This window comes from Cimex lectularius, unplaced genomic scaffold, assembly GCF_000648675.2.
Source record: "Cimex lectularius strain Harlan isolate CLEC.00 unplaced genomic scaffold, Clec_2.1 scaffold13, whole genome shotgun sequence".
In the NCBI taxonomy this organism is placed as follows: Eukaryota; Metazoa; Arthropoda; class Insecta; order Hemiptera; family Cimicidae; genus Cimex; species Cimex lectularius.
Genome location: NW_019392649.1, coordinates 863,056 through 884,393, shown reverse-complemented (window position 1 = coordinate 884,393; position 21,338 = coordinate 863,056). Strand labels below are relative to the sequence as shown.

General features: G+C 35.1%; 1 protein-coding gene and 1 non-coding gene across 4 annotated transcripts in view; both read left to right on the top strand.

The window, feature by feature from the left end:
* The first annotated feature begins 2,318 nt into the window (after nucleotides 1-2,318).
* Nucleotides 2,319-21,338, top strand: part of LOC106664558 — a 47,309-nt gene continuing 28,289 nt past the window's right edge. Inside the window, exons 1-2 of one of the 3 annotated variants that reach the window (XM_014390384.2) lie at nucleotides 2,319-2,444; nucleotides 12,820-12,949. In XM_014390384.2, coding sequence (XP_014245870.1) covers nucleotides 2,363-2,444; nucleotides 12,820-12,949 — 212 coding nt within the window. In that variant the 5' untranslated portion in view covers nucleotides 2,319-2,362. The remainder of the gene's footprint in view (nucleotides 2,445-12,819; nucleotides 12,950-21,338) is intronic. The other 2 variants (XM_014390381.2, XM_014390382.2) reach the window with 2 other exon arrangements.
* On the top strand, nucleotides 18,533-18,605 carry Trnad-auc. The gene has a single exon. It is a non-coding gene; the product is annotated as a tRNA-Asp (tRNA).

The window sequence follows — 21,338 nt, the reverse complement described above, 5'->3', positions numbered from 1 at the left end:
TATTTACACTTTGGTTTTTCAAATGAACTTACACAAACTACAATTAATTATTACTCTCGTCTCTAATCTCTGATTCTGGCCGCAATTTTCCAGGCAAGAATGTATTCCATAAATTTTATGGAGCATATTTTAGGTTGTCAATTAAGCCTCCTAACTAACAATCGCTAATGGGATTCCAAACTTTTTGTAATTCAAGTTTGGTCAACTTAAAATCAAGCAATGACGATCATCCTGTGTGATGGAAATTATATATGCATCCTTTTTAAAAATAGCCTAGACCAGTCATGGTCATCATAAGCCCCGCGAACAATTTTTCAATATTAGCATTTAACTTCTAGTAATTAATTGAATGAATTCTCGATACTTATATATTTTTACAAAAAGATTCCGTTATAAAAATTAAAACTTTTTACTCATCCGTACTCGATATGATCTATTTGATGTTCAAGCGACGTTGTCAGCAGGCGAGTTGACTGAAACGCCAATTTTTATGCAATAGCTCTGGACGAAAGTTGCAATGTAAATGATACTGCTCAGTTGTTAATTTTTATCAGAGCTATCACCGAAGATTTTCAAATTTCGGAAGAACTTTTATCGATTGTTCCGATGAAAGGCACAACAAAGAGAGATATTTTCCGAAAGATTGAAAGAAAAAAAAAGAAATTAGTGTACAATGTTGACTGTAAAAAATTGGTGAACATTGCAACAGATGGACCAAACATGATCGGAAAAAAATTGGGCTCATCAAACGCATTGAAGATAAAATTTTCGAAATCGATCCAAATCATAAAATTATACCCATACATTGAATTATTCATCAACACGCACTATGCAAAACCATTTTAAAAATCATGTTACAAATATAATTCTGAGATTAGTGAATTTCCTACAATCAAAAGGTAGACAGTACAATCAAATCACAGGCAATTTAATTATATCCTTGATTTATTGAACTAAATACTAGTAGATGTACTATATCGCAATAAAAATCCTTTGGTTAAGTTTGGGGAAGGTTTTAAGACATGGGACCTTCAACAGAAAATAAAAATATTTTTAACACTTAAAGAAAATGAGGATTTTTCTGAATTATTAGATTCACATTGATTCGTGATTTACCTTTTTTTGGATATTCCTACACATTTGAACCAATTAAGCACATGTTTACGAGGGAAAAATTAGTTACTCATGATTTAATGCTGAAATTTTAAAGCTTTTAAAATAAAGCTTAGCCTTTTTTCTACAAATCTGACAGAATGCAAATTTGATCATTTTCCAACGTTCCAGAACATATCTTTAACTATTTTAATAGAAAAAGTTCAAACATCAATATTTTGATTAATATTCTTGCACTAATGACAGATTTGCTTCCTTAAAAAAATAGATAAACTCTTATCTATTATCAGGAATCAATTTTCTGTACAAGGTGATGACTATCCTGTTGATGTACAATTAGAAATAATTGATTTACAATGTGATGAATTATTACATGAGAAATATCGAGAAGAGCAAGAAAATATGTGCAATTTTTATAAGCAATTGATTATTGAAAACTATTTAAATTTAAGAAAAACTTGCCAAAACGTATTTTGTAATCTTTAGCTCAACGTACATTTGTACAAATCTTTTTTTTTAAATTAAATAAAAGGACAACAAGATTAAGATTGAATGATTTATATTTGGAAGCTGTGTAGCTGTAAGAATAGCTACTAAAAGTATAGAATATAGATATAAAAATAATATATATTAAACCAAATATATTTAAAAAAATAAGCTATGCAAACTGCCTCAACACGTCGCATTAGTTATGGTAATTTATTGTATTGATTTACATATATTTATTCATAAACAAATTTCACAATAAAATTTTGTTTACTTAAAGAAATAAGTGTTTTGCTAAACATTTTTCAATTTAACTATCAAAACTTTTATTGTTTTTAAACATCCCTTCCCCCTGATAACGCCTTATAAGATTTTTTGCTTTACAGAGAACCAAACAAAAATCTTGATACACGTCAGTAGGTTGATGATCAGCAAGGAAAATATTTGTTAGAGGATTAACCTATTAGCTTTATATATCAAGCTAATCCTCGACATTAATATTTCGTCCGACCCGTGAGAAGAAAAAAATTTGCCAATCCGGCCCGGGGGCAAATAGAGTCGGCCATGCCTGTCCTAGACCAATAGGTTTTTAAATATATTCAACAAAACTACTTTTTTCCGCCCCCGAATCAAAACCAGGGACCAGTTGGCACTCGGAAAAATACAAGGGGCGAAAGAGGGCAGAGATCCGAGAGGGGAAGGGGCTCTTGAAAACCGGAGAACGATGCTGTAACAGGAACACAGTCTGCAACTGGGCAGCGCGATGGAACAACCATCCGCTCTACTGCTACTCCTCGTACTACAGAGCACCGCTGCCGTCTACCCAGGATACACTACAGACATAGGCAAGTTCTCAGTTGACTTTTGGATAAATTTGGTTGACAAATGTTAAGCCTCATTCAATGAAATTTGTTCATGAACATTAAGTGTCTTCTGTTCAAAAACGTGTTTACACTTCGAAAATAAGTAACATGTTTAAAACGTTAAACATAGCTGATCGTTTCCGATCATTCCGGTCTGCTTGTCCTTTTTTTATTTTTATTTTTTTAAATCTTTTAACTCCAGTCCAATTTAATTTCTTTACTGGATTAATTTGATAATCCAGAATTCTCTATATAAAGTTACTCTTTTTTTAATTGATGTTTTGTAAACAACAAACTTCTGAAATTTCAATCTGACAAAGAAATTGACAGTAGAAAATTAAATTTTCTATATACACAAATTAAATATTTGCCTATTTGCAGTCTTAGAAATGAAGTTAATATTTAAAAAACCCAAGTAATTTTTTTTTTGTTTTCGATCACAATTTTTATTTTAAATGTATTTTATTTATTTGTTTTTTAATTGAAAGTAATACACTTTTTAAACGTGAGTTCAAATGTAAGTTAAAAATCTTGGATGTTTTCGATTATTTTGGTCTGCCTAACTTTGCTGTTTTGGTATGTCAGACAAGTTTTGAATTATTTCAGTGGTTATTAGGGTTACAAATCCACCACTGAGGATGGTGATGAGCCGTTTATAATTTTTATAATCAGGGGTCGAATTCTTAAATCACAAAAAAACATACACTTACCTAGATCAATCTTGGGATTAATTTAAATTATTAATTATTAAAGTATTAAAAGCTGTGAAAAAGGACCCTGTGGAACAGTCCAAATTGCATGACAAAAGAAACAAAATGGCTCAACATCTTAACATCAGTCCTGGATATAAAAATAAAAGAAAAAACAAAGGAATAGGAAGAAGGTTTGATGATGTTGAGATTTAGAGGAAGTCAGACGTACTGGTTAGTCAGGGTTATAAGCAGGGTGAGGCATCAATACAAACCCACCACTGAAAGCCTGTAGAACAGTTCAAAATGCGTGACAAAAGAATCAAAATAGCTCAACATCTTAACACAGCCCTGGATAAAAAACTAAAAGAAAAAACTAAGGAATAGGAAGAAGATTTGACAATGTTGTTGGGATTTAGAATGAGCCAGACGTGCTGGTTAGTCAGGGTTATAAGCAGGGAGAGGCATCAGCATAAACACACCACTGAGGATAGCACATAGCCGTTATGCAAAAAGACCAAGTTGCAAGTTTATCACCCTGCAAAAAGTTATATTTTGGCCTTTTTCCATCCATTTTGATCTGCCTGTCTTCGCTGTTTTTAGTCTGTAAGACGAGTTTTGAATTTTCGCCTTGTTCAGTGGTTATTAGGATTATAAACTAGTCAAGGCAATAATACAAACCCCGTACTGAATATGGTAACAAGCCGGTGATGATTTTTATATTTAGGGTTAGTGATAAAATGTTGAATTCATAAAAACACCCACTTGCGAAAATCAGATTTTTAATTTAATCAAGATCCTAAAAGCTCTGAAAAAGTACCCTGTGGAACAGTACGAAATGCAAGACAAAAGAAACAAATAATGAGAACAACATATTAACACCAGCCCTGGATATAAAAATAAAGAAGTGAAAGAAGGGTTGATGATTTTGTTAGGTTTTAGAAGGTGTCAGACGTGTTGATTGATTGGGGTTATAAGCAGGGTGAAGCATCAACACAAACCCTCCATTGACGATAGCGAATAGCCGAAACGCGAAAAGACTAAATTACAGGTTTATCACCTTGCATAAAGTTGCATTTTGGTCGTTTATGATCATTTTGGTATGCTATCAAGTGCGGTTCGACATTTTTCCATCTTTAAGTGGACCCAATTATTGTGTCAATACTTGTATTGATTTATTTTATCTCTACACTTTTTGAGCCTAAATGCCATGCTTTTTTTATCGTCTTGGTTCGCCCATTCTCGCTCAATTGGTCTACCAGTCCAGCTACTGCCAAAAAGACATCGTACAAAGAGAAGTAAGTGAACGAGCCTGAGAGACAAAAAATGATCGGAAAGTTCATTACCTCTCTAAGTCTCAAGAGGAAATCTCACAAAAGCGAAGTTTCATGAAATTGCCTAAATGGTGGAACAGGAAAAGAAATAAAGATCAGGCGAGGGTTGTGATGCAAACTGGAGCCCCACCCTCGCACACCTTGGCATTGTTGAGGAAGATGCACTTAACTAGGACCGTGATGAAACTATCCGCCTTATTTTGTAAGCTTGCAATTCCTATCCGTTTACATCTACTACTTTCTTAATTTGCTTTGTTTACCACCGGTATTAGATTAACGCCTCAGAAGTCGGCGCGGCGGCGGCTCGATGCCGTTATTATACGATAAGATGATGGAGATGATGTAACAGATTTTTTCACTCTTATTGTCTTGGTTCTCTTCTCTAAAATTGCTACGGGAAAGCGGACAAAGGATGAAAAGCACGCCAAAACACCGACTTTTATACAGTCATCCTCGCATAATCCGATGTTATATGTTAACAACTTTCGAAAGATTTTACCTTCCGAGTGAAAGAGGCAGTCCGTTTTGGTTATTCGCCCAGGGGTATTTCCGAATATTATAGATTATAAACTATTTCCAGCCTAAATAGTTCAACTTTGGCCATTAAGCCCTTTTGATTGTGCCTAACTTTAATCATCCATCATTTTATTTTAAAAAAAATATATATACCTATTAATAATATGGTATAGTAAATTAAGTGGGAACTTATTTATTACTTTGATAAAAAATTATGAGATTTCTTCTTAAGTTCAGCTGAAAGAGTAAAAGTACTCACTACTAAAAAACTTATAAACTAAAGTACTATACGTTTTATTAGCTCTAAAAATGTAATAATTATTTTTCTTATAAAAAATGTAAATAATTATTTAGAAATCGTGAGATGCGGTCTGGTGTGGTGTAGGTTTCAGAAAAACATTTTCTTTATTTTAACGTTTCGATCTTTATTGAGATCATCTTCAGGGCTCAAAGTGTTTGTCTTCTGTGTAATTGGGCACTCCCGACACGACACGCAAGAATGACACAATTACACAGAAGACAAACACTGTGAGCCCTGAAGATGATCTCAATAAAGATCGAAACGTTGGCACGATAAAGAAAATGTTTTTCTGAAACCTACAACACACCAGACCGTATCTCACGATTTCTAAATAAATATCGATTAACGGTCACTAATCACCACACACAGAATTGAGTATGTTTGGTTCTTTCAAATTAGCCTGGTATTAATCACTTCAATAATTTTTAAACATCGTTAACACAGATGCAACNACGATAAAGAAAATGTTTTTCTGAAACCTACATCACACCAGACCGCATCTCACGATTTCTAAATAAATATCGATTAACGGTCACTAATCACCACACAATGTAAATAATGTTATCGTTGACTGTTATTACTTTTACATAAAAAGTACTTTGGATGAGGTTATTTCGAAACAAATTTTATTTTTTATGTTTTAGTTCGCACGTGGTAAAGAGAAAATAAATAGATAGCAAGATAGCAAAAGATTAAGAGGGAGAGAGAGAGAGCGAAACAGAAAGAAAGAGAGGGAGAGAAAGTGAGAGAGAGAATTATAGAGAACTAGAGGGAACGGAAAAAGAAAGAGAGGAAGAAAGAAAGAGAGTGATTTTTTTTTTTTTGTGTGTGTGTGTGTGTGTGTGGGTGTGAAAGATAGATACATAGATAGGTAGATAGAGAGAGAGAGAGAATTATAGAGAACTAGAGAGAACAGAAAAAGAAAGAGAGGTAGAAAGAAAGAGAGAGATTGTGTGTGTGTGTGTCTGTGTCTGTGAATGAAAGAGTGAGAGGGAGAGGGAGAGAGGGAGAGGGAGAGAGGGAGAGGGAGGGATGGAGAGAGGGTGAGAGAGAGGGAGAGAGAGTGAGTGAGAGCACGTGGGGTAGAATGGAAATTCAGGCATAGAAAGATAGTGAGAGAGAAATAGAATGAGAGAGATGGAGGGTCAGACACACAAAACAACATTTATCGAAGTAATTAATAACGAAGTATGTTGGATCGTATGGAACCTCCGTTACATCAACTTTTAACGCGTTTTACAAAATAAAATTTTAGGTAATTATTCTTTTTTGTACAAATTGTTATTAGAACGTAAGTAAATTTTATATGAGTAATTTAGAATAGGACAGTCATTACCACCGGCTCGGAAACCGACGGGATACAGTTATAACTATCACGTCGATAGATCAGATCTCTTCTAGTTCCCGTGATGTTTCGCTATGTATCAGAAATGATAATAATAATAATAATTCAAGCCTCCAGTTGATAATTTTATTTTTTATGTTAATGGTTTAATTAGATTCAATTGGCATAGATTTTTTTTTTTTTTTTTGAGAGAGAGAGAAAGAGGGAGAGAGAGGGTGAGAGAGTGAGCTCTGTGTGGTCTGCAGGGTGATGACCTATAATTTGGTCTTTATCGATCATTTTGGTCTGCCTATTCTGGCCGGGTTGTTCTATAACGATCACATTAAAGGATTTTTTTCCTTGTTATGTCCGGTATATTTCCATTTTATACTAGTCCTTCAATGTACGATTTACTATTTTAAACTGGAATCAAAAAATGGAAATATCCTGGTTGGATTTAGTAAAACGTATTAATTTTGTTTTTCGTAATTTCCAATGCATTTTAAAGGATCGACATGTACCTCCGAAGTGTCCGTGCTTAGTTTAAGTCTATGTTTGTTATCAAAGAAAGAAATGGGAATAATAACAGCTGAGGATGGGAGTGATTTGCAAGCCAACTCTCTTTTGGCCCCTGACTTACCCTACGTAAAGGAAGTCGTTTCATATAATTATCCAAATCTTTTTACAGCTTTTTTCAATGAAATTCAGACAGTACGATAATATTTATAAGCTACTATAATGTACCCGTGTTAAATATTCTGATCTGAAGTTGGATTTGTAATGATGAAGTTCTTTAGATTATACGGTTTATTAAATGACAAACTAGGAGATCCTAAATAGTTACTAAGTACAAAATCACAAGAAAAAATGTGTCTTGACAGAGTATACAAACAGGATAGACAAAACAATGTGCTCGAAAATACCCAAAATACTAAAACAACGAGATGTAGGATACAAAAAAAATTTAATATTAAGAACAGTTCTGCAAGAAATTCCACCTATCGACTAGCCCGAAGCTTTTGAAACTTTTAGATATCAATGAGTTTTTAAAGTTTAAAAAATTCACGAATATTCTTGGATAGGCATATTAAGGTTTTGAGGAAGGATGTCAATTAACAAACACAGCATAAACTTACAATTGATCTAGATACAAAATCTGTTGGACTTATTTCTCCAACTGGATCACAAATTTCTCTTCAGAAACCACTCACAGAAAGAATTCCAAGTTTCAATTACCGACCCAATTTTACCAATTTTTGGCCATACGTTTTTATATTATTGAAGGTTTTATACGTCAAAGTTTTGACATCTTTCAATCAGGCTTTGTTGACAGTTAATGGAAGTTTTGGTTACTTTTAGCTTTAAGCAGATGGAAAATACAGAAGATAATACCTAAAACAACGTTTCAAGCCATAACTATCTACTGTATTTACACTGCCGAATCGTGTTAAATGTATAAATCTGTTATTAAATTTTTCGATTTTTATCTGTAAAATGTGCTAACGTGTTCAGAAAGGTTATTCACAAGTTTTCAAAGTTCTTCTGTACAAAATATTAATTGAATAATTTATTTTTTATGTCACAAATTAAGTATACAGAATTGCTGGATTATCTGTTTAAAATTGCCTTTATAGAAATCTTTTATAATATAATATTAAATTTTATCCTGATTTGGCCATCTCTATTTAGCACATTAATATTTTAGCACACCGAACACAGTTTACGTTTTAATAGAGATGAAACAACATTCTTCTAAATTTTACTTAAGTACGTTAAGCATTTTTTGAAAATAGACTTACTTAGATATTATACTGTAGTGTTTTTATTTAAATTTGTGTTGTGAGAAATCAGAAATCGTGGTGCTTCCTCTTAGAAACTTAATACAGGAATTTATTTAGGTTATTGGGTGGACGAGTTGGTCATTGAAAGTCTTGCTTGCGAACTATCTTAACTTAAATTTGTTTCGCTTCGTAAGCCCTGTCCAGGAGATTAAATTGCTTGATTCTCAAACGTTTTTATATAAATAAATCCATAAAATCACAGTAAGATCAGATTTGACAAACCAACTTGGAAAGACAATCCGATATTGACGCTCCATTAAGCGAGTTAACGACTGGCAAATTGCTAATTGGTTCTATTAAAGAAAGAAATAAACCATTTATTGTTTGTAAATACAATTTTTTTTTTTAATTACGAAAAAACAATAGCGGTTTAAGGACTGGCATAAAAATTATTCTCTAATACTATTATAAATTTGAAAATTCTGTAAGATAGAAGATATCTTTCAGTTTTTTCTTTGTTTATTCCTACGTTTCAAACTCATTTCAATTTTCTTATTGCCGCTACTTTTAATTAATCATCATTATTCATTCACTGTACTGTCCATCAGTTCTCATCCTTGCCAACTTTCTTCGTTCTCCTTTAGCCATTATATTTATTTTTAGCCAGGAAATTACTAATTTACTCATTCAAGAGAAAACAATTGAAAATCACTTTAATTGTTGGATTAGCAATAAAAAATCGTTGGGTTTTCAATGTATTAATTTACTAAATTCACTAATTTCGTGGTCCGCTTGACCAATTAATATATTACAATTAATTAAGGTTTTTAGTTGAGATAAAAAAGTCAATGGAACGAGCGGGATTCGAACCCACGATCTTCGGCTTGATACTCCGCTGCTCTACCACTTGAGCTGTCGTGACCTCGATTCACTCGGACACTAACTTCTCATCTCAACCGCACCTTTTGAATTTTCCCTCCTTTTTGCCATTTTTCAAATGTCGTGCATTCGGAATGTATTCTCGATGACTAATGAAATGGCCACGGAGAGCTTTAGTGAAGTATTTTAAATTGAAAAATTGTGCCATTGACTTTTTTATCTCAACTAAAAACCTTAATTAATTGTAATATATTAATTGGTCAAGCGACCACGAAATTAGTGAATTTAATGATTTAAAATGAAGTATAGTTCACTAAAGCTCTCTGTGGCCATTTCATTTGTCGTCGAGAATCCAATCCGATTACACGACATTTGAAAAATGGCAAAAAGGAGGGAAAATTCAAAAGGTGGGGTTGAGATAGGAAGTTGGTGACCGAGTGGATCGAGGTCACGATAGCTCAACTGGTATAGCAGCGGCGTATCTAGCCGAAGATCGTAGGTTCGAATCCCGCTCGTGCCATTGACTTTTTTATCTCAACTAAAAATCTTAATTAATTGTAATATATTAATTTACTAACTCAACACGACACACAGCAATGACACATCTACACAGAAACAAACATTGAGCCCTGAAGATGATCTCAATTAAGATCGAAACGTTGGCACGATAAGAAAATGTTTTCTAAACCTACGCCACACCAGATTGCATCTCACGATCTCCAAATAAGTATTTATTTACTTAGCAAATCGAACCAACAATCTTTTGAATATTTTTTCAACAGAATTATTATCATAGCAGTAATAGTTTTTCAACTTATGCAGTTTTCGTTCATTTATAGATACTATATTTGCTTTTTTTTATAGCTAGGAAAAAATTGCTTAAAGAAGAAGCAAATTGTTTACTTTACAATTCCTTGGTGATTTTTATTACTATCAACACAATTGTACGAACTTAATACATACAATTGAATGGAAATTTTTTTTTCGTTTTTGGTTGTATCCGAACATCTTCAGTGTTTGTGTTCGTGCCTCGCCTTGTTATATTCCTGTCCAACAAAAAACCGACACGTTTCACGACTTAACTAAATCATCATCACGTTAGTCAAGATAGGGAAAAGGTCAAAAAGGGTTCGGCGTACGAAAATAGTAAGGATTGGCATACCAAAAATGTTGGGTACAGGCTAAAGGCCCAAACTACATGTTCACCCCGCAGACCCCGAGAGGAAATCTTACAATTGATTCTGTCCAAAACGAATGTGGTGTTGGATTTTTTTGAAATTATCTCCTCTGAAACATCTTGTAAAATTATTAAAATCCAAGTCGTAGTGGTTTCTTGACTAAGTCCATTGTTGGTTTGAAAAATTGAACAGTAGAATCTTTGGAAAGGACGAAGGGCTCCGGGCGACTAACGATTTATATTGATGAGCTTGTATTTATTTATTTTATTATTATTATATATACAGTTTTTTGTTTCAGGATTCCATTTACCCTCGGTCACCACGATCTTTTTTCAAAAACCAAGTCGTTCTCCTACTTCCAGGATACTTCCCAATATTATATTAATTATTTGTAACGATTTATGATAATACAAATTATCATTACAAAACCACAAGAGCGGAGAAACGGCCCAGTACTCCAATACTACATCGTATAAAGCATAATTTATCAGAAAGTTGTAGACATCACATAAAAGAAATTTTTTTTGCAAAGTGGTACACTTTACATTAAAAACATTTCTCCCAGGATAGTAGACTGCATCATTTAAAGCATAATGTATCACAAATTGAAAGACATCACATTAAAAAAATTTACCTTGGTGCGATTGATATCATCCTTGATATTATAATTAAATATAAAATATCTCTGATGCCTTATGGACTTGTCCTAGATTTTTTTACATAAAAAATGTTCACAGAGTATTTTTTATGTATAACATAACAAATATTCATCGCAAAATAGTAGACTAAAGCATAAATTATAGCAAAATGGTAGACAACATTACATAAAACAAACGTGGTAGACTACCTCACATGAAACAAAATTTATCGCTAGGTGGTGTCAAAGAAAAATTTATTACAAACAGGAATATAACTTATCAGCAAAATCTGTTCAGCGAATCCGCACCATCACAGATCAAAATACTTAAGTGAAAAACAAAAATAAGTAAACATTTTCTACAATCTTTTAAGAGCCCATGTTATGTGAGACTGTCATTTGTGAAGATAATTAACTTTATCGGGCAATGATCCATGCTGTTTTTGTAATTAGAAGGAGGTATTCATCACGAGCTTGTCCCTTATGTATATTAAATCAATATAAACATTAGTGCAAATAGTTAGAAATAATCTTTCAATTAATTATTCTTTGTATGTTAGGTCTTGGTTGAAATGAAAAAGTCAGCGTCACGAACGGGATTCGAACCCACGACCTTCGGCTCAATATGCCGCAGCTCTAATCACTTGAACTATCATGACTTCGATCCCCCCTGACACCAACTCCCCCATCTCAATCTACAACCTTTCGAATTTTCTCTCCTTTTGGCTATTTTTTCAAAGGTCGTGTAATCAGGTTCGATTCTCGGCGACATAAGAAGTGGCCACGGGTAGCTGTTAGCAAAGTTATACTTCGTTTTACTTATTAAATCCGTTATGTTTAGTGGTCTGAGTGGTCTGAGTTAGTGTCACGAACTGGGGAGTTGGCGTTAGGGTGGATCGAAGTCACGATAGCTCAAGTGGTTAGAGCAGTGGTGGATTGAGTCGAAGGTCGTGGGTTCGAATCCCGCTCATGACACAGACTTTTCCATTTCAACCAAGACCTTACATACCAAGAATAATTAATTGAAAGAAATAATTTGGTCAATCAGACCACTAAACGTAATGGGGTTAGAAATAATGTATGCAAAATTGACCCCCGAAAAGTTCCAAGTTTTGTTCTAGTCAAAAGTTTTGTTCCAGCTAGATAAACTGGTCACTTCCCGTCAAACCAAGGGAAAGATTTCACTAAATCTAATTTCCAGCTACAACCAAACATTACTTCTTCAGGTTATTACTTGTTTTAATATGAATTATTTTGTCAAAGGGAAAAAAATAGCTATTTTACACAAGAATTTTTCGAAGGAGAAACAGTGGCATGAAGGATTGGCCTGGTATAAAGATTGCTAATAGCAGATCAAAATCGGAAATATATACGTAAAAATATGAAATTTTTGTTGAAAGCCCATCATATTTTTCTTGATACACCCACTGGTGGTGTATTTATTGGTCCAGCGACAACACACACATCTCCGATATCTTTTTCAATAGAAAGCATAAAAAAAGTTTAATTGTTATCTAATTTGTAGGGAGGCCTGATTTCCCTACCGTGACTGCGCAACGGCCTATTCTGTTGTAAGTGGCCTCATAAAAGGCGGAGGAGGGACGCTCGGCTGCCTTTTTCTTCTTTCTGTGCCGACAGACGCATTAGACCTGCCTGAAGACTCAAAATCGGGCAGAAATCTTGAAAAGGGCTAACGTTTAAATTATATTCTGTTTTAGAATGCTACCAGAGGGTGGCCATTGGAAAGAGGCTCAAAGAGACTGATGTCAACGTCAACGTGACAGTCGCGACCGTCCGCCAGTGCGAGCAGGAGTGCGAGCGGTCAACCTGTCACGCCTTCAGCTTCGGGTAAGTGGTTTTTAGAACAATTTCAATTCAAAAGCACTATAATATATTACAAAAACAAAAGCGAACACAAAATAATTTGCTTTCATTAAGGTAGAGATAAATTATACTTTAAAAAAACCGTATCTAGAAGAACTTTATAAGAAAACGTTTCATTGGTCCTGACGTGTTAATTTTCATGCTGAACCGGCATTGGGTCATTAGTTTGGTCCGTCTAAACTCGGGTTTGTTGAACTACTCAAAAGCGTTTCGTCGCCATCTTCAGTGAGGAACTCTCTCGACTCGCAGACCAACACCTAGCATCAAGTATAATAGTATCTGCCATAGTGGATTAGTGTTAGATAAATGTTTGTTAAACAATGAGGTCTTAAATACATCATGTAATAATGATGTAATATACTCTAATACCTCAAAGTTGTCCCATTTGTTAAAATTTTCAATAAAGTCAATCCATTCAGTTCAATTTTCACTATTTTTTATATAAAATATACTTCAAATCATAAATATTGATTTAATTTTGTCAATTAGGGTGGCTTTTTATTCCTAGTGCGAATTAATCATCAAACCACAAATCTATTAAAATATTAATACACACTGAGCTGATTACACAGGAAACCCACATGTAAAAATTTATTCACATTTTTTTAAATTGTCTCTGTTTAAATCGATAAGTATGAACAGTGAAGCATGGCCGGAGTCAATCACTTTCTCGTTTTCTGGTCCAAGAACCACATCGTGGACGCGAAAGTGAATTTCCATGATTAGTTTCCCACTTCTAACAACCCATCGCATATTATCTCATTAATAGCCGTATTTTGGTTTTTATTCCATTCTTTTTTCTTTTGTTATTCCAGTCTTGCTTTAAGGCTAACTAATTAGATGCAACGTACATTATATAATTAAGATATATTTATCATCCAGAAAATGAAAAATGTTCAGCCTACTGTTTAAAAATGAACAAATATCCTTTTTGTACGTAATGTATGGATAGGTATAGGGATAAAAGAGACGGCCACAAGGCCTACTGCACCTCGAGATCTATTGTGCTCCCCTGTTATTTATAACTCACTGGCCAGCTTCAGCTTATTAACCAGCCTCCACAGTTTTGCCAGCGGTTCCTTGGTGTAGGATCTTGCTTGTGGCTTTTCTTGTCCTAGTTGAAGGAATCTGCACCTACATAGACCTCCACAGAAAAATAAAATATGTTCTGCGGTCTCCTCCGCTTCCTGGCCGTATTTGCACAGTGTTTCTTCTGTCTGTACTCCTATCCGGTGCATGTGCTTTCTTAAGTGGCAGTACCATATCCGGAGTCCAACCAGAATCCTGGTTTGTATGCGGCTGCCTTCCAGTAATTCTTTTGTAAGTTATGGGGATGGTCCTTCTAAGAATCTCTTCTCGTGCCTCATACCTGTGGTATTGTTCCACTCATTAAGGATCCATTTTAAGATATATCCTATTTCGAGGGCAGGCTGCTAGGCCGCAGTAGGGTTCTGGGCCCAGAGAGTCCATGTTAGCTCCCTTTTTGGCCAAGATGTCAACCTTTTCGTTGCCTCTATGCCCCGAATGTCCAGGGACCCATGCCAGGGTCAAGTGATTAATGTCGCTGACTTCCGTCAGGGCCTCCATGCAGTTCCAAACACTCTTTGCCTTTGCCTCGCATGAGGCTCTGAGTGCTTCCTGGCTGTCAGAGAAATTGGCTCCCGGCTTTCCGTGAATGTATGCCTAGCCTGTTTATTTCTCTGGCACATTGTTCAATCGCTATGATTTCAGCCTGGAAAACTGTAGCATAATTACCTAGGTTTACCGTCAGTTCGGTCTTGGGGTTCGTCCCAAAGAACCCCCCAGCTCCCGTACCCTTGTTGGTTTTGGAGCCGTCAGTATACCAGTAGGAATTTGCCTTTAGTAGTGTCCCTTTGGCCCATTCTTCCCGTTCTGATATCAGTACTTTGAACTTCTTGGTAGAGTTGTACTTTGGAGTAGTGGCATCAATTGGCAAACCTAGAATGGCCTCTTCCTGTATCTCGTCCCTCAGTTTCCATTATTTATTTACACGGCCTATCCTATTTATGAGACTATGGGTGCCTTGTACGTAATGTATAATCGAATGATGTATAATCAAATCTAACGGATAAATAAATGTAAATTATATGTGCACAACGATACAGATGTAAGTGAGACAATTATTGTTTTATACCTCACTTTCCCAAAAAGATCTGTGTTGGTATTAATTTGTTATAAATCAAAAATTTATCTACAATTATCGATCTTGCTTTTCTCCATTTATGAACAGTCTGGAGCTAATTTAAAAATATATACATTTCAATTTTTAATAATGTAATAACGAAAAGCGAAAATCGTTTCAAATAATGTAGCTTGGTCGTTTTCAATTTGATCTGTCTGCCCAAAGAAGATAGCAAGTTGGTCAGGGTTATAAGCAGGTTGGGGCATCAAATCGATCGATGGTTCTACTCCGCGGCTTTAGATTTTAATCAAACAAGTTTCAGTTTCACGCTATCACCCATGAGGAACAGACAAAATGATCCAGTTAACGTTTTGACCCTAGGTCGATTTATTGTATATTGCTTTGCCATTTTATTAATCATTATTATTTACAATTAATCTTTATGTAAGATATTGGTTGAAATGAAAAAGCTAGTATCACGAGCGGGATTTGAACCCACGACCTTCGGCTAAATACGCCGCTGCTCTACCATTTGAGCTATCGTGACTTCGATCCTCTCTTTCACCCATTTCCCATCTCAACCCACCTTTCGAATTTTCCCTCCTTTTTGCCATTTTTCATTTCAACAAATACCTTACATAAAGATTATTAATTGAAAGTAGTTATTTGGTAAATCGGACCACGAAATATAATGGATTATTTAAAATGATTTAATTGTGAACTATATTCTTCCCATTGTATTGGCTGGTCCTAATAAAATTACATTGAGTCTAGCGGCAAACAGATAATAGTCATTTACGGTCATTTTGGTCATACCAACTTGACTTTGGACGCGTTTCGGCATTTCGTCATCAGAGGTCTGCCAGGGTTATAAGCAGGGTGAAGCAATGATATAACGAATATAAATCTACCACTGAAGAATGCGAAAATATAAACTATTTAGTAACATAAGTAGATGATTTGCAAATTGATAGTCTTATCGGCTGCTTTGGATGCTTTCGGCATTCATCATCATCAGTCGGTCAGGGTTTTAAGCAGGGTTAAGCATTGATATAAACCTGCCACTGAAAAATGTGAAAAGTGTGAACTAATATACGAAATTCTTATTCTTATTCTTACCATTGCGATCTACATGGTCCATTGTTGACCACTACCATTTATTTTTCATTAATAATTACAATGACAGTTTATAACCTGATTTTTTTTCAAATGTGGTACAAAAATAAACTGTTCTAGTGTATTAACAAACAAAAAAGATAATTTGTAGTTGGGGGACGTTTCCGATCATTCTGGTGATCCTCGCCTAGCTGGTTTAAACGCATTTTGGCTTTTAACATCATTAGTCGGTCAGGGTTATAAGCAGGGTGAAGCACTGATATAAACCTACCACTGAAGATTGTGAAAAAAATAAACTATTGTTGCGTTAGTAACATAAGCAGTTTTGTAAATTGATCGTCTTATCCGTGCTTTGGACGCGCTTGGCATTTCGTCATCATCAGTTGGACAGGGTTATTAGTATGAAGAGCAAACGTAAACCTACCATTGAAGATTCTGAAAAGCCGAATCACGTCAACCGGCCAAAACAGACCAGGAAGTTCGTAAACGACCAAGCAGGTTCATTACCCCGAAGTCCTCAAGAGGAAGCGTCACAATTTCTAATCACTTATATTTAGTGAATAAATAATGACACAAAACACAATGTTTTATGAGAACGAGTCATTTAGTCTTAGAAACAATAAACTGTCTATTTCTGTTAATAAAAAATTATTAAGTGTATATAGTAAATAAAAAATATGACATTCATGATTCAGTAAAATAAATAAAACATTCGTTCTTATATTAAAAACATTGCACCATTTTATAAAACACTATTGCAGTGATCAACGTCGCAACTGAATTTCTGCATGGAGATCCACTTTTTAGGATAGGACACGGGCTGTCTATAAACGTCTTGTAAGCAAATAAATCAGTAAATAAAATACGATCCGTCGAATCGTAATAGACTCCCCAGATTGTACTGCTAAGCAAGAGAGGAGTGCCCGGTATTAATCTACAGTTCCTAAAACGTTTGTGACTCGGTGTGCAAATGAAACTGCACTCCGAAAGATTTTCTTTAATGTCTATCTTCGTTTTTTCCACGTTCCACTTGTTATTGATTTCCGTCAAGTTGACGTACTTCCATTCTTTCTTGAGAAAGTTTTCGTCTTCATCGTAGTCAGTAAGCTGTTCGTCGATGGAGTTGTTTGGTGCGAAGGAGAATGGGTCCGTCGAAGCTTGCCGTTCGCCCATACGGCCAGCGAACGAAGGGAGAAAACAGTTTTTCTGATAGTCTATTTTCAAACTGACGCGCACCAAATCGTTCTTGTCGTTCTCAGATTTAAAAAAGGTCTTATAATCCGACTCGCTGTCCGAAATTTCGAAGCAAGGGGTGTGGAGAATCGGTCCGGTCAAAAGGTCTCTGGGCAACACGAGATAAGCCAAGTTGTGGCTAAATCTACTATTTACAAAAGTGCATTGGGGGTGTTCGCGGATTTCGACAGGGTTCACACTGATATTTGTCCCTATTTCTGTCACAAAAACTTCACTCGTCGACAGACGGTTCCAACTCGCGGGGTAGTTCATCACGCATTGACATGTCGTCAAAACCCTGTGTCCAAAAATACGTGTCCCCAAACAGGTTATTTCTGGTAAAAGCGGAGAGCTGACGTACAACATAAATGGACTGTTCAAGGATCGACTCTTTGTCACCGTGAATACGAGGTTAAAAAACGATAGTATGTAAGGCTTAATAATCATACCTCTTATATGCATAAAATATGTTAAGCGGATTAACTGAGCTTTTCGATGAATACAAGTAAAACAATCAAGCTTACCGAAACGTTTAGAAAACCCAATGAAATAAACTCATGTCTAAACAATGATTTTAATTCATATCATATATGGATTGTTGAAAGAATCAACTCATCATATGACACAAAAGAGAGTTTAGATTAATTAACATGTGATTTTATTAAGAAAAGCAATGGTACACTGTTACTACTGCCCGGTCATTGACCATAATATCTAATGTACAATTCTGATTAAATTACAAATCATAAAATTCATAATCATGAACTCTTGCCATCATCACTAGGTATCTTACTGAAAGCAGGGTGTATTACTTTTCTGATATTTAACAGCAAATAACAAAAATATATTATACTCAATTTTTTCAAAAATATATTCCTATACTTCAATAAATTCACTAATTTCGTGGCCCGCTTGTCCAATTAATATATTACAATTAATTAAGGTTTTTAGTTGAGATAAAAAAGTCAATGGCACGAGCGGGATTCGAACCCACGACCTTCGGCTTGATACGCCGCTGCGGTTGAGATGGGAAGTTGGTGTCCGAGTGGATCGAAGTCACGATAGCTCAAGTGGTAGAGCAGCGGCCTATCAAGCCGAAGGTCGTGGGTTCGAATCCCGCTCGTGCCATTGACTTTTTTATCTCAACTAAAAACCTTAATTAATTGTAATATTCCTATACATTATTCCAAAAAATGGAAGATTGTGGATCAGTGGTGCCCGGTTAACACCGTTTAAACCCTCTCTTTCTTTACTTTTTTTTCTCTTTCTATGGAAAGTAAATGTGGTGTATTTTAATAAATTATTCATGTCTTTTCTTGACTGGTTTTCTCACATTTTTCATGCTCTTGTGTATGTCTTTTATTTCTGTTTTTCTTTTTTTCTACTTCTCACTCACACTCTATGTCTATCCCTGGGAATAATTTTGGCTGACTTAAATCAGTTCTTGGTTAATTAGTTACTTTCCTCTCTCTCCAACTTTTTCTCTTTCTCATTCAATATTTCTGTCTTTCTCTTCTCTTTCTCACTCTTTTTCTTCTCATTCACTCTCTGTCTTCTCTTCTCTCTCTTTCTGTCCCTTTCTCACTCACTCCTTTTTTCTTTCTCTTTCCGTTTTTTCTCTCTTTTTGTCGTTAGTTGTTCTCACCCAATAGCTCTCTTTTAACCTCACTCTTTAGCACGTATGCATAGATCTTTAAAATTCCATCCTTCTCTCTCTCTCTCTCTCTCTCTCTCTCTCTCCCTCTCTCTCTTTCTCAGTGTTATAAATAAAGCATTTCAATTTAATTTTGTTTCCCTTCTCTTTCTGACTCTATATCTTTCCCTTCTCTCTCAAACTCTTTTTCTCCTCATTCACTATCTCTGTCTTCTCTCTCTTTCTGTCCCTCTATCACACTCTCCTTTTTTTCTTTCTCTTTCTGTCTCTGTCTCTCTCTCTCTCTCTCTCTCTCTCTCTCTCTCTCTCTCTCTCTCTCTCTCTCTCTCTCTCTCTCTCTCTCTCTCTCTCTCTCGTTAGTTGTTCTCACCCAATATCTCTCTTTTGACCTCACTCTCTAGAACGTGATTGCAATGATCTTTAAAAAAATTTCTTTTTCTCTCTCTCTTTCTTATTTTCTTTTTAATTTACTATCTTTGTTTTCTCTAATCTCTCCCTAATTTTCTACTTTTCATTTACTATCTCTTACTTTCTCTTCCCTTTCTTTATCTGTCTTTCTTTCTCTCCTTCCCATTCATTTATTTTTTTAACTTCTCTCCCTTTGTTTGTCTTTTTCTCTGTTCATCTCTTTTTTTCTCCCTCTTTCCCTTTCTATAACTCTCTTTGTTGTCAGGTCATCCCTATCGCTCACTATCTCACTCTCTAACATGTGATTGCAATAATCTGTAAAATTTACTAGAATTCTACAAATAGATTCCTCTCTTTGTCCTTCTATCTCCCCTTTTCTCTCTAACTATTTATCTCTATCTCAATTTTTCGTTGTCCATCTCTCGGACATGTGATTCCATTAATCTGCAATCTCTGCTTTAATTCCCTTCCTCTTTATTTCTTTCTCTGTGTTTTAAGCTCTGTATTTATATTTATATTTCAATTTCTCGTTTTCTATCTCTCCAGCAAGTTATCACATTAACCTGTAAGGTACAGTTAAATTATATGAATTTCTGTATTTTATTCAAACCATGTCGGAAAATTTTAAAGAAAGTAGAATGTAAAAAGTTGTCTAAACGCTGACTCGGATCGGACTTCGTGTTTCAGCAGGAAAGGAGTAGAATGGTCCTGGTCATTTAGGAAGTGGTAATTTTAACGTCGCTCGTGAATGATACACGTACATAAAACTGTTGGAGAATCGAGGGCAGAATGATAGAACAATTCCCCTCCGATGCAATAACCCTATTTGAATAAGCAGGAAGCCCTCTTTAAAAAACACCGTTACATGGGATTTTCATATTATTATATTATAAGTTCCGCTACCGCTGAGTCTAATTAGGCCGATTCTGCACTAGGCATACCAGGCACTGATTAACCATGGCAAGTCAAAGATTCCCACAGTAGTTGTAATGCTTAACTAAGCCGATACTTAGTATAAACTAAAATACACCGGCAGAAGGTGAAAATAAACATATGTTTATTGAAATAAGAAATGAAGAAAAAATCGTAGCAGTTTTTATGTTGGATGCCAATTGTTAACCATGTTTTAGTACAAAATCATCCAAACCTGATTGACATTTTGCAGAAAAACTGGATAGACCAGAGGTTTCAGTTGCTGACTAATTCTTTAGACCAGCAGTAATTTCTGATTTTAATCGATTTTCAAAAGTGCAGTACCTACCATTAACAGACTAAAACAGCGAGGATAGGCGGACCAGAATGATCAGAATACCTTAGCTTTTACCTTGATTTTCTATCACAACGCAATTTATATTTTCATTGTGAAATGTTAATGAAACTTTAACTAGAAAAGGCTATCTATCACAATGCAATTGGATTTAAACGCCATTCCGCAATTATGAAAGTGAACTAAATTAATTGTCACACATTTTTTTAGGCCACGTCTAAAATGTAGTTGTAGCATCGTACTCACACTGCTTACAGTTAAGCCCTAAATTATATGTACAGATGCTTCTCATTCAGCCTCTTTTCTCGTCATTTATTTGTAATTAGCTATTGGCAACGGTTCCCCTGGTAGGGTATCAAATTCAGTTAGGTTACCCAAGGGCGATTCGAATGGATTTGCTAGAGCTTGCTTGCTACATCCTTGGCTCGTCCACACCTGCCCTAAATCCTCGAACCACTTCTCACAAGTCTGACCTTTCTTAGCGAAGGATAAGATCGGTTTATCCGCACTTCCCCATCACTTTTCTGCCCGA